This window comes from Colossoma macropomum, unplaced genomic scaffold (assembly GCF_904425465.1).
Source record: "Colossoma macropomum unplaced genomic scaffold, Colossoma_macropomum, whole genome shotgun sequence".
Classification (NCBI taxonomy): domain Eukaryota; kingdom Metazoa; phylum Chordata; class Actinopteri; order Characiformes; family Serrasalmidae; genus Colossoma; species Colossoma macropomum.
The window spans coordinates 27,661,716-27,680,532 of NW_023494803.1; the positions used below are offsets into that span (position 1 = coordinate 27,661,716).

At 40.2% G+C, this 18,817-nt stretch overlaps 1 protein-coding gene across 5 annotated transcripts in view; it reads right to left on the minus strand.

Moving 5' to 3' along the window:
• Positions 1 to 1,321: 1,321 nt before the first annotated feature.
• mipol1 (mirror-image polydactyly 1) overlaps positions 1,322 to 18,817 on the minus strand; it is a 63,177-nt gene continuing 45,681 nt past the window's right edge. For all 5 annotated transcript variants that reach the window (XM_036592742.1, XM_036592741.1, XM_036592740.1 and 2 more), the window contains 3 exons: positions 14,122 to 14,213; positions 7,508 to 7,711; positions 1,322 to 1,865 (listed from right to left, as the gene is read on the minus strand). In XM_036592742.1, the coding sequence (XP_036448635.1) occupies positions 1,799 to 1,865; positions 7,508 to 7,711; positions 14,122 to 14,213 (363 nt within the window). In that variant the 3' untranslated portion in view covers positions 1,322 to 1,798. The remainder of the gene's footprint in view (positions 1,866 to 7,507; positions 7,712 to 14,121; positions 14,214 to 18,817) is intronic.

Below are 18,817 nucleotides of genomic sequence, written 5' to 3' on the forward strand. Positions count from 1 at the left end.
ACACGGTTTTAATTAAAGCGTATAAAAAGTTGTTTTGTAGTCCGGTCATCGTGCTACCGATTTTAGGGAGGATAATCGGGATTTTGCCTTTTGTTACGGCCCAGCAAACACAGGCTGCGGGCCTCCACAGGGACACAGCAACGCCTCCAACAACTGCAGCAGCAGCATCTACAGCAGCGCTCCTCTCAGCGCTCACTGTCCACTCAGAAACATCATTTTCACTTTCTCTTAAGACAAAAGCCGAGAAGCGGGACGGTCTGGTGGCACAGGGGGCTCGGTAAGGGAGGTGCGGGACCCCCGAGCCGCGCCATGTCCGCGGTGTTCAAGCAGTGAAAGGGGGGACCTGCGCGCTTGTCCTGGCGCTGGGACTGATTAGAGGGGAGGGCAAGTGAGCAGCACGAACCGCCTTCAGCTGCCCCTCCTTTCTTTATTCAACCACTCCAGGGCAACGCAGCACCGTCCGCAGCTCTGAGTACATAATCGATCACGCTGAAGAACACAAGCGAGCGTTACAGTGCCCACCTCACATGAGGGAGTGTGAGTGTGTGTGTGTGTGTGTGGTGGGGGCTCCTGGAAGGCTACGGAAAGCATGTCAGGGGTGGGCACGGAGATCTTAGTAAAAGTTGGCTCATCTCTCTGGGTGATGAATTATCAGTAGGCCAACGGGTCTAGAAACAGGAGAAGGCAGGAGAAAATCCCAAATTTCATAACATTACTTGGGGAATTGTGAATGACCAAACCTTTCAAAGACACTTTCAAAAGCAACTGCTTTTCATCCATTATTACTGTTCAAAACGCAGTAAACCCATTTAACCCATTATTAAAATAAACATTAAATGTGTAGAATACAAAGTTAAACATCTTAAATAAAAATATATTACATTTCACAACAGCTTTTACTACAAACTGAAGGCTAAAGATTGTCTGATATTACATTGTTGAATTATACCAAATAATATTTCACATCTGTTAAAACTATGGAAAAAACTGGATGAACGTATAAAATTCGTTCAGCTAATAATAAATCAGTACAAGTTAACACTATTGCTGACTGAAAATACAAGGGCAGTAAATCCATTATCACATTCTGAGATAACAACCAGTCCAAAAACCTCCTTGCTGGTCTGAGAAGGAGGTAAGATACCAGTAGACTCTATTTCAGTTTGTCAACTAATACATATACATTTTGAGCACATTCCTGAGAGACAAAACAAAACAAGAATGAATTAGAAAGGTATAATTTTAAATTTACAAATTAAAAATGTAACAATTATTTTAATTTACTCAAAGGTATTAGATCATTAACAGACACAGATTTTGATCAACTCATCAATGTCCCTTTATTTTTGAATATGTGAAAAAATACATGACACTGCCCAGATATATCTGAAATCATAACATCAAAGGCCAGCTTGATACATGATATATCCAAAGTGGACATCTCAAAATGAGTGGTTATCCTAGTGTAAGACCCATTAAATATATAATTTTCCCTTGTTCTTTCTCGCTTACACATAACACTCTGCTCAAACAAAACAAAAAAAAAAGAAGAAGATTTAACACTTTGGGTAATGTGGTGGTTACAGCAGTATCAGTCAATGACTGCAGCAATGAGAAGCGAGTGGTTAAACATTTACGATGGAGCCTGGTTGGGTATGAGTGCAGGACTGAGGGTGAGAGAGCGAGCGGCACTTCCAGCCTGTGTTTGCCCAGGCCAGGCTTCAGCTGTTTGCTCAGAGTTAAACGCAGCAGCCTGGTCACCAGATGTGTCCGTCTGCTCCGGTCACCCACCGGCCAGTCAGATCACAGTACGGACACTGCCTGTGCCCACCTTCTTCCTCAATACTTCCACCAACCGTTCCAGCCTGCAGAGAGAGAAAGAGAAAGAGAGAGAGAGAGAGATAGAAAGAAAGTGTCACCTCATTTGCTTTGATAGAAGGGAAACAAACCAAGACAGGACACAGTTCTCAAAGAGGAAAACTATCTTTCATACTAAAATCACATCCTAAAACATCCATCACTGTACTCGTTTCTCTCTTTTGACAAACCAGACTGTTTTGTGCAGTAGAGAAACCTGCGCTTATGATTGTGCAGAAAGGCCAGGAGCTCAGTGCTGCATAAAGGAAGAACACATGTAGAGTGACAGTGTATTCTAAACATCAGCATTTATACCACAAATTCACTCTAGATATTCTCAATATTATTATCAGCAATGCTATATCAAAACAATAATACTGCAAAATAAACAAATGTAACAATTTAAAAACAATACCATTTTGGCAAAAAAAAAATTGCAGATGACAAACACAATCTACGTTACTACGACAGAAATGTGTGAAAAGCAAACATATTTAAACTACTACAGGGCTATTAGAAAAGGAGCTAAAATATAACTTCTCCCAGTGATGTGAAGCCCTGTTTTTCCAAAGGTCATGTTTTTTCAATGTTTGTGTTTTTTTTTTTTAATTTGTTGTTAAACTTTTAAATTTTAGTTCAAACAAATCTGTTTTAAACTAAATATTTTCCAAAGAGTACAGCTGTTACATAAAGTGGTATGAAAAGTCGGGGCACCCCTGGTCAAATGACCAGAATGTTTTGTTGATTTGCTTAATAAAAATATTTTAACACATCCTCTACAGGGAACAAACTTAAATACAGCAGGTTCCTGCAAACTTCTATTTATTTACTGAATTTAACATATTAAAACTAATGTTGGCCACAAAAAAGTCATGTCACATTTTCTATTTTCTTTTTTTCCAATATGTTAAACTCAGCAAATAAATAGAAATTGTACACTAAAATTTGCAGAACCTGCCATATTTAAGCATGTTGCCTGTAGAGGATGTGTCAGCTTGTTCTCACAAAACAAAACATTGCATTTGGCCAGGGATGTTCAAACTTATTTACATACAACTGTATGCCATGTCACAAAACTCTTTTTCCATGAAGAATGAAGAACAAGGAAAACGGAAACTACAAACCAATTAACTTCATTCTAGAAACTATTTCATTAATGTGTCATTTGACTATTTTAATATTCATTACAAACAGCAGACGAGAGGCGTTCCAGAAACCTACCAAGAAAATTTTATAAAACAAGAATTCAGTATTTTCTATTGAAAAAAAGTCAATTTAGCTGCATTCTGCCATTGCAACAGCCCCATCAACACTAGAAACATCGAGAACAAACAACACTGAGTCTCGTCATAGCAGCCTAATGAAACGAGCTGTGGTTGAGTGCTGTGGTTGGGCATTGTCTAGCCAGGCTGCTCTTGCTTATCAGGGAGCATATGGGAGTGGTCTGACCCAAGCCTTGTTTCCTCAGCAGCCTCCACCTGTTTCCCTGCGCTAGGAGATTTGAGCACGACTGCTTGGCCATATGTATTTCACACACACTGAGGCACTCCGTGAATATACACTCCGCTAGTATGTGTGTGTATATACACACAAACAAACAAATGTGGCCGAGAGATGCATCACATCAGTCTGAGGCTGAGTGAGGGACAACAGGGATAAAACACTGACTAATATTTATGAAAGGTCACTGTTGCTGAATGCAAGAGCCATACATACATGCCTGTTTACATACAGGCAAACTAATCAACATATACAGTATTTTGCAAAAGTCAGACCCTCCATTTATTTAATTTTCAGTTAAAATGGCCATTAAGTACAAGTAACTCATTTTTCAGGAGATATTTCTGAGGAGATCAATATAAGATAATCCACTTGCATAAAGAAGTCAGAGAAAAAATTGTGAAAAAACTGCTTCCAAAATTAGAGATTAAAGAAACTATTTAAAGATATAGACAACATAGGACTCCTAACAACTGTGCAAGACCTGGTAGACCACAAAATTGTCACCATCAGATAAACTGTACTAAAAGCTTTTTATCTTTGAGAGAGGAGAAAGTCAAGTGCTATTCTTGCCTCTGATCTGAGAAAATCCACAGGTGTTTCTGTGCATCTCAACGCTAAAGGATGTGTAGCTGTTAAGAAGTCATTACTGGGAAAAGGAAACAGACAAAAAAGGTAAAAAATTGCACTAAACCATCAAAACTGGACTTCTGAAATGAAGAGTGAGGTTTTATGGGCTGATAAATCTAAATTAGTATTTGGGATTACTTGGATTTTGAAAAACAGAAAATGCAACCAACTTCTAGGACTGAACTTTGGATGTGTGGAAAATTATAAATATATTATATTTAACCACTTCAGTCTTCTATGTAACTTTTAATTTTCTGTTTTTTTTGTTTTTTTTTTCCACTATTTTTCGACATTGGAAAATAACCAATTAGTACTTAACAGCTGATTTGATTGGAAATTAAATAAATCTCTTACTTTTGCACAGTACTGCACATTTCCCACTTCCACACACACCTCACATAAACAACCTTTTCACCACTGGTGCACAATTTTAGCATTTTAAATATATCTGTTAGTCTCTAATTTGTTTGCACAATTAGAGGGTCTACGCTTCTGCAGCAGGATATCCAAGGTGTGCTGATGTGCTGCTGGGGATTTGGGAAACACTGTTTGCAGAGAGTAGCCAGTAAACCCAAACATACACGCCAGGGAAGATCCGGCAAAAACATAAATCCTGATTAAGAATTCACAGAGTCGTAAAACCAACAATTACAGCTCAAAAAAGACAGAGTAAACAGCGACCTTGCATAAATTTCAAAACAGCATCGGTTTTTCTATAGCGCATGGAAACACCAGAGTTCCTGTGGAAATGTTATCGCTTCAACTGAATAGCAAATCAGTTATGGTGTTACAGTTACAGAGTGTTGGAGTGCTGCAGGAGGACAGTGTGATCAGTGGCAGAGTGAGTAAAGATGTAGCAACAACAGGCCAGCGTGGAGGGTCAGCACAAGCTGTGCCAGACAGAGACAGGCCCACACGGCAGCCTGTAAGCCCGAGGCATGATGGGAAGCACAAGCTGCAGCCCATTTGTGGGCCGGCCGGCCGATGAAAAGGGCCTTTGTGTGCTTCTCATGGCCAAGTTTGATTCAGTGGGTCATTAGACTTTCAGCTCAGCCCCTCCATCAATGGGGGCTGTAGCCCAGCACTCAGGTGCCACATTCTGGGCCTGCTCAGGGCTTCCTCCTCCCAGCATTACGTGCAGCGGGGGCCAAGGCCCCCCCGGCTTCAGCCCTGCATTCTTCTCACCGCTGTGTGACTAGGCCCACGTCAGAGCTGCTTCCCACCGCCGCCCGAAGTCCAGTGACCGCGGAGTATCCATCTGAGTGTCAGCTAGCGTTCAGGTGTGAGCAGTTCATATTCCCTTGCCCTGTCCCACCGTCTGCACTGCACACTGATGCTGCTCCCGTCTGTCTCTGCTTCCCCTTTCCAAAAAAAACCCTTCACCTCCACCCTACAACAGTCCTCTTCTCAGCACTGCCACAGCCGATCCCCCACCATCAGGCCCCTTCTCTGGCAAACAAACTGTGGTTGAAAAGGTCCCGAGTGTGGCCACTACACAGCGTCTGGCAGAGAGAAGGCCTAAGCCTTGACGCTGGCGCTGATTCAGGCTTCAGGGAAATAAATAACATGACGATTCTCAGAACGTGAGGAACTCGCTTGTTTCTACTTCCAGTAAAATGGCACGGCACAGTGGTGAGATAGATGTTCCCTTCGCAGCAGTAACTGTGCTTCACACATAGCTGAACTTTGAACTGTGGAGATGGCTGGGTCATGCCTCTAAATCAGTACGTTAACACAAACAGGCAAGTGGCTCAGACAGACAGACAGGCAGACAGACAGACAGAGACACACACACACGCACAGGACACAACATTGTAAATGTAAAAACACCCTGATAACAAATACTTCAGTTTATAATTCAATCATATGTACAGTACTATGCAGAAGTCAGAGGCCATCCTTTATTTCTTTAATTTCCAGTTAAAATGGCCAATAAATACGTTATTTCTTTTTCAACACCATTACAAAAGCAGAAAACATACTTCCAACAGAAGATTAAACAGGAGCCTCAACAACTAAATATAATACAAACATTTTCAGTATTTAGTGTGTCCACCATTTGCCTTTATTACAGCTTTCTTTCCTTTCTTGCTCTCAATTTTTCAGAGAAATCTGTAGGGATATTTTCACACATCCACAGTTCAATCTTAGAAGTTTAAATTGGCAAATGCAAAAGGGTTTGCCTTGTCTATTTCCTTTTCTCAGTAACAGCTTCTTGAAAGCTACACATCTTTTCAGACTCACAGTGTTGAGTTGTCTTCTCACAGTGGAAGGATGGACAGAAATACCTGTGGATTTTTTCAGATCTGAAGTAAGAGTGGAGCTTGATTTTCTCCTATCTCTCAAATATGAAAGATTTAAGTACTGTTTGCCTGATGGTTACATTACTGGAGGTCTACCAGGTCTACCAGATCAGCTGTTAGTAGCCCCATTTTCTCTATATCTTTTAATAATTTTAGGTTGTACTTAAGAGCTGTTTCTTCTGGAAATGAAATAAATGAAGCATGGTCTCTGACTTTTGCACCATACTATATAATACATATAGTATAGAACACAAGAAACACCAGGTTAATTTTTTTTCAACATTAGTGAGGGTAACAGTACGTTACAGTACGTCCCAATCCAGCGTTGTGTTAAATCATACGGACTGCAAATATGTACCAGCAATACTGCTTATTTTACTCTTAAGCAATGCTTTGAACTATGCATTTCAGATACTGAAAAATGAGCATGACAATGAGATCACTCTGAAAATGGGACACTGAGGGTGGGCAGGGCAGAGTGCATTAAGGGGTCTAAAGTCCCACATTAGTGAACATAGTCTGTGTGATGTTGTCACAAAAAGGAACCATTTCAGGACCACCCCCTTTAAACACAATAGTAAAGTTCCCTCTTTTTTCAGGCTTCTCATGCTGGTGGTGGGTGTTGGGGGTTCTCTCAGGGTTTTGAGCACCCCCTCAGCTTTGCATCCCCACCCCCTGGTTGGTTAATTCATCGTGTAAATAGATCAGCAGGCCGAGCCATGTTTGCTTTGCGTGGGGAGCCCCGGTGTGAGGGAGAGAAGCGAGAAAGAGAGAGAGCGAGGGACACATCATGGGACAAGCTCCCAGCTAGCTGGAAGCCAGAGCAGTAGAACACGTCTACAGGTACAACAGGAAAGGTAATTTTATGGGGTCTAGAAGTAAGTAAATAGAAAGGAAGTATAGAACAGAATTAAAGAACCAGATTTATCATTTGAATTCACTTTTTTTTTCAACAACAGTAGAAAGACTACTGCTACTTCAGAGAGAATCTACTTTAAATAATCCTTAAGGAAATCATCTTACAAACATTTTCAAAATCTGTGCTTTTGCATTTCATGTTTGCTGGCCAATGGATTTCACATTAATTTACACAAATGAACTATTAAGAGGCTGCAAACTGCAAAACCTTTTCTGAGACAGATGTTATTCCACGGTGAGGTGACCACCAAAGCACACTCCCATAGTCAAGTGCTTGGTTTAGTGGTGGCTGTACTTACTTCTGCACTTTTGCAGTGGCCTCACTCTCAGACTCTTGGGTCATGCGCAGCTGGGTCTGCGTACTCTGGAGCTCTGAGGTCAGCTGCTGCAGACGACTCAGCAGGGTTTGGTTGGGGGCTGCAGGGCTGTCCTTTTCATAGCTAGGAGAGAGCGACCTGGCAGGCTCCTTCCAGTTAAACTCATGCCTTTGGCTCTGTTGTGCACTAAGAGGAAAAAAAGAGCAATTAAAAAGCACTAAACTGGTGCTAAAGATAGCTGCACATATGATTGATAGGCAGATTGAGAGACAGATAGATTTTCAGATACTATAAAATACTAAGCATCAATCTGGGAATTGTGCACCAATGCCGATATTTTGTATGAATATCTCTTTATGTAACAATACATAATATATTTTTGAAATACAGAAATTGGAACTAGATCCCATCCCCTGAATCTGCATTACATAATGCCGTAAAATGAATAAAAGGCAAATATTTTAGCCCAGTATCCCAGCGTCACCTAAACATTCTGCTCTTCTGAAGAACAATAAGTAAGTCATCAAATACTAGTTTGAAATATTGATCAAAGTTAAACATCTATCCAATGTAGATTTTTTTAAAGCAAATTAAAACTGAGCACATTTTAAGCCTATTGAACTGTGTGTATCATTACACTCCAGGCAGATAGACAGATAGATTTTATTATATTATAATGACCACATCACTAAGGATTCAACTGATTTTATCAGTAGAGATGAAGCAGAGCGAATAAACCGGCCGGAAAATAAAAAAATAAAAAATAAAAAAATCAGTCAAAGCACAAGCAGTCATATTTGACTAACAGTGTGCCAACAGGTGTGCCCTGCCCCTTGTTTCACTGCACAAGGAGAGAAATACCAATGGCCAAGTTCCTTACACAAACACACAACTTGACCCATACCATGAGAGCATGCTCCCAGTTTACCTGCAGGTGAGATGTGGTAACTCTATATCAACACCCTGCGCCAACAGACACATCTAATATTGAAATGGAATGTCGGTACATGAGACAATATCTGGGGTAATAATAATGCAGCAGAACGGCAGTGGAATACATTACAGTTCAGCATGCTCCACAGCGCTGCATCAGACTCACACAATCAGTTTTCAGTAAGATGTGAGGAATAAATACAGAAGAATGGATAAGAAAAAGAAAGCATTAGCTGGGAAAAAAAAAAAAATTACTAAAAATTACTGGGAAAAATATGTAGGCGTCCTTTGTGCTTGGAAAGAAACCAATAAATGTCTCCAGCACAGCTTAAAAAAACCTTTGAACCAGTTACCTGCTAGAGTCATGGCCAAAAAACAGAATGATTTGTGAAAACCCAATCAATAAAGCTTGAGTAAGGACTATGACTAATGAAACATTTCATATATCTCGGAATATAAGAGAGCGGGCTGTGTACGAAATGACCGCAATAGCATGCTGCCCTTAGGTTAAGGGTCTGAACAGCATCTTTTATGACATAGTATATGTCATTAATAACCTGGCCAGGTGGACTCTGGCCAGGTGAGACCCCACACAAAACCTAACCTTATTAGTCTGGTACACAATACATCTAATGATGCACTACAATCATACAACAATGCTAACTAAACCTCTCCTTTCTCCCGCTGCTACAGAGGAGGGCTGCTGTGGTTTTACTGACAGAATAAGCTAGATTGATTGTCACTGGTCTTTGTCTTTTAGCCCAATCATTGTGTGTGTTTTTGCCTTAATGTCATATTACTCATTCTGTCCTGCTGTCCTTCTAATTAGTTTCAGGGTGGCTTTCATGTCATGCATCTCCTTTGCCTTGTTTTTTTTTTGTTTTTTTTTTTAAAGAAAGAGGCAATCAATTCTGATGTGATATTGATAGCCAAGGAAGTGATGTAAAGTTGTGTGCTTTGTTTAATTAAATGCAAACATATTGGGTACGAAAGTCCAATGACAGTGACAAACAAGGGCAGAGGAGCAATGCCTTACTATGGATTATCTTGACACACAAACTCCACCTCTCATTCCCCTCTCCATCTCAACCCACTTTATGAGCGTTTTATGAGAAGACACTAAAAGTAATTAAACAAATAACGCTTAAATGTTCACAAGCCTGTTTGGTTTATTAGTGGGAAACCCTAAGTGAGCAACACTGGCTTTGTAAGTGACCATTACCCGGAACATCTACCTGCATTACATTCAACTTTAAAATGAAGGCTTTTTTCTGAATTGTTCAGATACCCAAGAAATATGACTTACGTTATGTAACATGAGACAAAAGCTCTGTGATGAGTCCCTCAATAACATGAAATGCAAACATCCACTTAAAAACGTTTCCAGCTTGCACACTGCACTTCAATTATGCTGGGAGGAAATGTAGCCAGACTGGCCCAATTTACACGGCTCCTGTTTTGTTCTTATCTTTAATGTCACATTGTGTGCCTGCTACACCTGCCTATGGTTTAATGTCTGCTTGTTGCTCTAGTTTCTGGAAGGCCTAGCAGACATCAGGTCTGAGCACTCTGTAAAACATTAACCAGAATCATAAGATAACTAATCACAGAGGCTGGATCCCAATGAACCTGCCTCTCTACCTGAGTAGGGGAGTTAAACATTAACGCTACCACGACATACTATTAAAGAGGATATGTAAAATAGCCTTTCAACAGAGACGGACCTGCAGCAACAAAATACAGAGAAGTGAGTGCGGGTAGAGAGAGAGAGAGAGAGAGAGAGAACCGCCTCTTTAAGGCCAGGTATCCACAGCAACCTACACCGGGCAGAAAGCAACAAGCAACCACACCCCACCTTCAGCCCCTCCTCATCAGCAATACATGACTCCAAAATGTTGATGGAGCTTTGATAAAGGCCTTGACGTTTTCTCAAGCGCACATTTGTAACCCAAACGTGTCACACGCGCCTTTACTATTGGTGTTCCACCTGCTAATAAAATTTAAGGGCTGTTCATTTTGGGTTGGGGGAAGGCAGAGACACTGCTGTGCGTTTTGAATTAGTTTCCTGATATTTTTCTCCTCGGTGGTGCTCGCTTGCTGAGAAGCATTGCAGACTATCCACAAAATGTATTTTGCAGCACAGAATGTCAAGCAAAACAAATCCAGAGGTGCGAGAGGCTACGTCGATGTATGCTCTGACTACACCTTGTTACACATACATAAAATCAACAGTCACTATCTTCCACAACTAACCACCAAAGACAGTCTGGCCTACCAGGTCGATATGTAATTATTAACACCGTGCAATAAGTATCAGAGACTTTCTTTAGATTTACGATAACATTCAAATCAGGCTTTGAATAAAATGTACGATAGAAGTGAGTTTAAATAACCGCCATAAGATAATCAGCCTTCTGAGAGGCGAGTTTAAATTAAACAAAGCAGAGACTTTGCCACAGTCAGTTGTGGGCCAGCGAGCTCCCAAATAATTCCTTGATTCTTTTTAAAATCACATGTCACAGCTTTAATGTCCACTGTATAGGCTAACGTCTGCTGAGCTGAGGGGTTGACAGGCAGGGCTGTTTATCTCTCTGATAATGAGAGATCTCTGGGGAGCTGGGCTGTATGGGGACCAGGGTGTTAATCCATGTCCTTCCCAGCTTGGACTCCCTCTGCAACTGGATTACACTCAAAGAAAGCACCTTATACTTACACAAAGTCTGCCTTTCCCTGCACAGGCCAGCCAACGACAACCCATTAAAGCAACTCGCCCCAGCCTCAGTGCTGTTCTCAACCTACAGGGAGCTGAGTTAGGCTCCACATTTAGGAGATGGAGACACTACAGCACAGGGTTCAAAGTAATGGTGGTTGATATGGTAAAAACATGATCTCACAATACTTCAAGGCATTTTCATGATATATATCACAATATTCTGACTCACAGACAGAAGGTTCTAGTAGTGCTGCATTTAAAAACAACCATCAAAAACTATGAACAGAATGACGTTTATTATAATTTTTAATGTTGCATACACTGCACTGCACTTAATCCTGTTAAACAGGACTAACCACACTCTCTTTGTAATAAAACATGCAGTGTATCAATGTTCATTAAGTACTAACGACATCCACAATGCACTCAGAAAAGCGTACTGTTTATCACAATAAAATTATCACAATGACAAAAAAATATCATATTGCCAGCAACTAGTTCACAGCAGTGTACTGGGTGTAATGATTTTGTTACAGTATCAAAAACGAACATTTAAAACGTACAAAAGTGCATGGAAATTTGAAAAACTATCACTGATATAGTCTCTTCTGAGGGTCTCTCATTTGCCACGGTCAATGATTTAAACTAGGAATATTGTCTTATCAGACCACAAAGTTACCCTAAACCCACCCCCTCACCCAATAAGAGAAACATATTTGTATACTATATTACTTATTAAGTTCTTGTTTTCCTTTTAATATTTTATTCTGAATAATTTTTTAACAAAATATAGTGCAATTTTATAAAACACATTTCTAAAACTTGCCTACCATTTTATTTGCATATGGTTTTGTCTTTTTGGCCCCACTGCACTTTGGTTTGCTCACCCCTATTCCAAAGGTTGTAAAGTGTGGTGATTATTAGTGTTGTTAGTGGGCTGGCAAAGCTGAACCAATCTGTGTAGCACAGAATTATGACGAATTAAAGACATTTTAATACATAAAATACAGAAAAATAAATCGATTCTTGACCTCAAAACCTGTACATAAATGTATCGTTACACCCCTACAGCAGAGCACTCTGCCCTCCCTGTCCTGTCCATCTCACTCATACTCGTCTGTTCCCTGGCCTTTCATCTGACTCAGACTGTCTGTTATCCTAGAAGACACAATGGAGCTGGCCGGGCAATCCTGAGAGCAAACACGCACAGCCATCTTCTGGCCTTTGTTGGGCCTAGAGGATTCTCCCCTTTAAAGGTCCAGCTCCAAAGCCACATTGATAGGGACTGGGAGCAGGACTGGACCCCCTGTCTCCCACACAATGCAGATTGTCTAGCTGAATACAATGTCTGTCTTCTCCTCCTCTAGCACAGGCAGACTGCGGGAACTGCCAGTCTTCGCCCTCTTCCCCCAGAGCTTTTTGCTCCAAGTGCTATCCATAGTCTCGTGTGCATGCAAGATGACACACACACGTACACAGAGTCAAAAACGTACGCAGGATCCTTGAAGTAGACGGATGTCTCCTCCATCCGTAACAGGATACAGCTTCTCAAACCAGAAAGACCAGTTTATGAGCCAAATGTATTTATACAGTATCTTCCATCAAGCTTCAACTGACTGACAGATAAACCACATATATACAGTTTATCATACATCGCTCCTGCGTTTATTGACAGAAAAGCCAGGCATGTGGGAGTCCATCACAGCTCACCACACCCATTCTAGACAAAAACTGCATGGTTCTGTTGTAGAGATACAGAAGTCTTAAATAAGCACTGGGCTGCATCAGGGGCCAAAACAATCTGACGTTAGGCAGTGGTGAAATGTCTGTGGTCAATACCTCAGGAGTTTCCAATACCCCAGCACAAAACAATAATAAAAATCCCTGCCCTTCAAATGGACAGACAGTCCACAGAAGAATACGAGGGGCACTGCAAAACACTCTTGAAAATAAAGAATCTCAGAAAGGAATATTTTAGCAATGACATCGAAAAACCTTTGGTTCCCAATAGAACCTTTTAGTGACAGAACCATTTTTGTAAATGAGATATGTGAGGTTTAAAGAACCTCCATCATCATACAAAGCTTCAAGCCAAGAACCATTCAGAAACCTTCATTTTTAAGTGTGGAGGTGAGATCTTCAAATGCGCTTCATACTTTCAAATCATGAATATCATGGAAATGATCAGCCTCGCCTATTTTGGATGTGTTTCCTATCAGTCCAAAGCACACAATGCATATGAGAACTAGTTTTAGCATTTATTATCTGTTCTTAGACTGGAGTGCTGAGCTAGCTCAATAAATGTTTCCTGCCTGCTTTAATAAGGGGCATAGTGATGGTGGGAGGTACCATGAGGGGCTCTTTATTAAGAAGTTAAAATGGAGAGCACTCTACGAGCTGACTCTTTCAGGAGTGAGAGTGAGAGAGCGGGAGAAACAGAGAGAGGGAATGAGAATATGAGAGAGTGAGAGAGAATGAGAGAGAAAGAGAGAGAGAGAATGAGGGAGGGAGAGAGAGAGAGAGTGCGTGCAAGAGAAGGAGAGAGAGAGTGCGTGCAAGAGAGAGTGAACAAACAAAAAACCCAGAATAAAAGAAAGAGCAAGCAAGTGTAATAGAGAAAGGGAAGTCACAGGTATATGTAACTTTATTTCCACTGGGAGGATTGTTTGAGAGATGTGTATTTATAAAAAAAAAAAAAACTACTACACACTGAGATGCGAGTAGGACTTTATATAAATGCATAATGTTTTATGTTTCTTTTATAAAAATTACAATGGCATTAAAGGCCAACCTTGTTTGGGTAAATCAGGCTTAGTCTAGCTCTTATCATATGGTTTGTTGGGTGAAATTACATTAAGTCTACTAAATCAGTCTCGCTTTGTGAAGTAAACATGCTGAATGTTTGCCCTGTGTCTGTGCAATGTGAGGTGGGATGGTCCACCTGTGGTACCTGCGTATAGATTGGAGCTCCGCCTCGAGTTTGCGATTGAGCTCCACAGCCATATCCCGCTCTCTCTGGGTAGCCTGCAACTCCACCTGGATCTACACACAGAACACCAGAACACTATTGAAAATGCCCATGTCTTACATTTTTCTAGTATCCTATTTCTTTCTCTACAGTCCTCTTATGACATTAGTGTGAATATATATATATACCAGAAACAATTATCATTCATTTTTACATGACCGTTTTCCAACCCTTATCCTTCAGTATTAAATAACCTGCTTTAGTTACTGTGCCTTTAATTAGTGATGGTAGTAATTAGTGAGATAATCTTGAACATTTCAATTAATTTGGAACTCTTACATTTGAAGCAAGTTCCCAAAACTTTCACATTCTCTACATCAGCACATACAGGATTTAGCTCTCTCTAATCTAAATGACTTGCGCTTCTGTTGCTAATGCATACAATAATACTGATTACATGAGTCTTATTCTTGTGTACATCTGATGACGCACTGAAATTAATAGCTGGAAATTAAAGCTTTATATATTATAGCATCATGTTTTAATGTTTTTTTTTATCAATACCATTTGGCAAAGTGTATGGTAATGAGAGAAGAAGAGAGAGGAAAATATTTATTGTTCAACTTGTTTGGAGCCTTTTTTGGCCTCAGCCCAAATGAGGTTTCACTTTTAAGGAGGACTCAGTTGAATGATAATACTAAATAGGATTTGTAGAGATTATTATTTTATGTCTTGGTTCTAAATGGTTCTATGTCTAGGTATGACAAGAGATGAAACTGAACATAATGTGCTCTCACCTAAACGGTTAGTTCACACTGAATTAACATTACCATTAGTCTCTGTGGCTTTAAATTAAATCACAGCACATATCACTACCTTTAAGACTGATACATGCAAATGAACTCTGTTCTGATTGGCTATTCCATATTGTGCCTAATTCAGAACACAGTGTAGACTCCTGAAGCAATCCTTATAACTTCATCGTGAATGAACAGTGCTTCCATCAGATTCTTTTATTTCAACAAGGTGAGGATAATAGAAGTTTTGATAATATGGGCTCTTTAATACAGTACACAGAAGTGATAGAGTTGCATTTTATAATTAGAAATACAGTTGTATGCAAAAGTGACCACTGCACTTTTACTGCACAATTTCTATTAATTTGCTAAGTTTGGCATATTGAAAAAAACAGGATAAAATATAAAATGTCATAACTTGCACAGCATTTTGTGCCCCCCCCCCCAATTTGTTAAATTCACCATATAAAGTTATTTTGCATTAAAATGTGCACAAATGTGTTCTCTACAGATGTATTAACTTATTTTCACTATTACACATAAAAAACAAATGGTCAATAAGAACACTTGACCGGTTATCATGGTTTGTATATGATAACATATACTGCTGATCACTAATACCAGGTCCAAAGCATAACTGAATGTTATTGTATATACATGAAGACTTATCAGTGGCAAATAAGGGCAATTGTCTGACTGATAATAGCTACCATTCCATGTTTATGGATGTGTAATTTGATTACACCCTTATCTCAACAGCCAATTTTAACTGCTTACTGTGGCAGAACACTAGAACTCAACTGAGCTACCAGACTGTAACCCCCCCCACCAGAAACACACACACAGCGTGAGTCTCTCAGTCATTCTTTTTCCCCTCACACACGGTGAGGAACTCACTCCAAGGGGGATCCAATTCACTCCATTGTCTTCCCTCTCAGCACCTATTTAGAGGCAGCATGCTGGGTGACAGAGGCAGGCCTGGGACCCGATGTGTTGCAGGCGAGGCTGGGTAAACACTGTCCCTGGCCTTTCTGTGCTTAAACCTGACCAGCAGTAAAGCTTCTGCTAATGACCAGCCGTTGAAACAGATCTATTGTTGATGTTACCCTCTCAACAGCTGGGAGAGGACACGCAGACAATGGAGGTCATCTAAACAAACACAACAACCTGGCCTACTGTAAAAGCCTGCAATCAATTCACAAACCCTACAATGTGAAGAAGAGATAGGGAGGAAGAGATACATAAGATAGAGTAGGGTAAAGGGGGAGTGTGATCACAGTTACCACTTGCTTTGGGGCGAGTGTTGGAATCGTGTTGTATTTTTTATGGCTTTTATGCAGCTGGAGTCAGAGCTGTACTGTGTCTTATGACAGAGGTTAGATTTAAAGGCTCCCCATGGTGTGGAATGGGTGAATTGGGCTGCCTATGCCTTATCTTCACTAATGGAGGACTGTATCTTGCACTGCAGAGTGATACAGTTTTTGAGCTTAACTTGCAATGCTTTTGTGAATAGACTTTCTTAGTAGGACTTTAATATATAAATAAAATGATTATACCTTATTACACGCTTTTCTTATATTTTATCCCCCCAACCCAAGTCCACTTTTCATGTAGGTTTACATACTGAAAACAGTCATAATTATTTTTACATGACCATTCACCAACCTATTTTTGTCTCTTTGACTTGATAGGCTGTTTCCGTTACTGTACCTTTAAGACATATGTAAATGAGCTCCACTCTCATTGGCTGTTGTGTATTTCCAAACTGAAACATTCATTATAACTCTACCGTGAACAACAAATTCAAAACGTGCTTGTTCTTGCAGCTTCGTTCCATATCTGCTACATCACACTGTTTTGTTGTTAAAGCCACAGTTCTTAGCCACATTCTTTCTGAAAAGCGAAAAAAAAAAAGACAGTTAGATTCACCTTCTGTGTAAATACAATCGAGTTTGTTTTCTTTCCACTCAGATGCACAGCAAAGATGGCAAAAGCAGGCACGGCTGTATGGTGACTGCTATAAACACCTTTGCCCTAAGTGCATGCAGCTTCCGCTGGTGCAGCCCAATCATTCTAATTACTGGAGTGCAGGTCTCGCAAGTCAAAGAGAACATCAAAAAGAGGCTAACCTCTAAAGTCAATATGTACTTTTCTCCAACAGGGAGCGGAGCTCGACTTCAAAGCCTGATTCTTTTAATCATATGTATTTTATCAGCTTTCATTATAATATTATCCAAATGAGGTCCATCGAGTAGCGTATTAACCTGGAGAGATTAAGCTGTGGAAAAGAGAGTGGCTGCCTCGACCTTTAGGAGAGGGTGCTGGGTAGGGCAGTGCTGGGCTGAGCGGTGGCAGGCCGTCAGAGCGTGGCCTTTCTGCCCCAGTGGGGAGAGACAGCAGTGACACACACACATACACTATCAGCATTGATGCACTCTGCCCTGCAACTGTTTATGAACAAACCAAGAGGAGCACTGATTCAATGTGCCTTCACTTTTCTGTGACTGAAGGTTCTGACACTTACTCAAACCATTTTGCTCCAAAGTGATTCAAATATAGGAATGAGCTGTTGAATGAGGCATTAAAATACAATTTCTTCTGCATTCTCAATTACTTAATCACCTGATAAAGCCAAAACACTCACAGACCTACAGATCTACAGATACAACACAAGAGCCTCCGAGAGCCCAGGAGTAGTGAAGGTGCCTAACAACAGAGCTGTCAACTAGGGCTGTGCGCGGATAATTAGTTAACCAGGAATCTGTGTACAAATACTCATATTACTCTTTGGGTAACCATCACATGGAGAGCAACACTGCCATGATGCGCAAGTCATGCAACACCAAACTTGCCCCAGCATTTCAATCAGCTCAATTATGTAACACTGAACATTCTATACAATTGCTTGGTCCTGTAAAAGCAAGACACACACCTAAGCAAAAGTCAATAATACTCTTCACTGCTCCAGCTTAAACATGCAAGATGATGTCTGATGTCTACTCTGCAATAACAACCATTTTATTTACTATCCAAAATGACCAGTGAACCTGTATGTGTGTCCAGAGATTTCATACATAACATTGAATGATTATGGTATAATAATGGTATATATCTGATAAAGTAAGTTTTCCTTTGGGACCATTTTTGCTCTACCACACCCTGCATGTAATTCTCAACCTATAATGTTTTTAGAAAAATGTAAAAATAAACCTTCTCAACACTATCACAGAACAATCTCAGGCATCAGGCACCGTATTTGTAAGCATTTCATGTAATAGTTTCCTGTGAGGGAGCTTTTACAAATGTCTGGTTCCTATGACCGCTGTGAACAATTCTGATTCAGTTAGTTTCTTTAAAATGGAGTATTTCACATCAGCCCACATGACTTTGTTTACATCTTTAACATTTACTTATTAAGAATATTTAAGATTTAACCGTGGTGAGAACATTATTTTTATGATGTGTTTTTTTAGCACACACTACTGAAGTATGATACTTTTTAAAATAAGCATTTCTACATATCTGTGGCTGAGGCATACCAACCTATGAATCTATGAAAAATGTTTAATTGGTATTGAACCATTACATTATGTGAAAGTTGTTTCAACTATAAAAAAAGGTTCCTCACATTCTCATTGTTGTTCCTCACATTTGTTGTTCTTAAGAGTGTGATTTTCTCCCCCGAAGTTAACCAAATATCTGTTTGTTAACTCTTACGGACACTTGAATATCAAAATCAGTCAGAACGTACCTCCCTACTGTCAACTGCACTCACTAATGCAGCTCCCCTCACCAGGGCTGATTTAAAGCACACGGAACATAGCAAGAGCTTGATGAGCTTACAGAGCAGCAGAAAGCACAAAATAGAGCTCCTATATGAA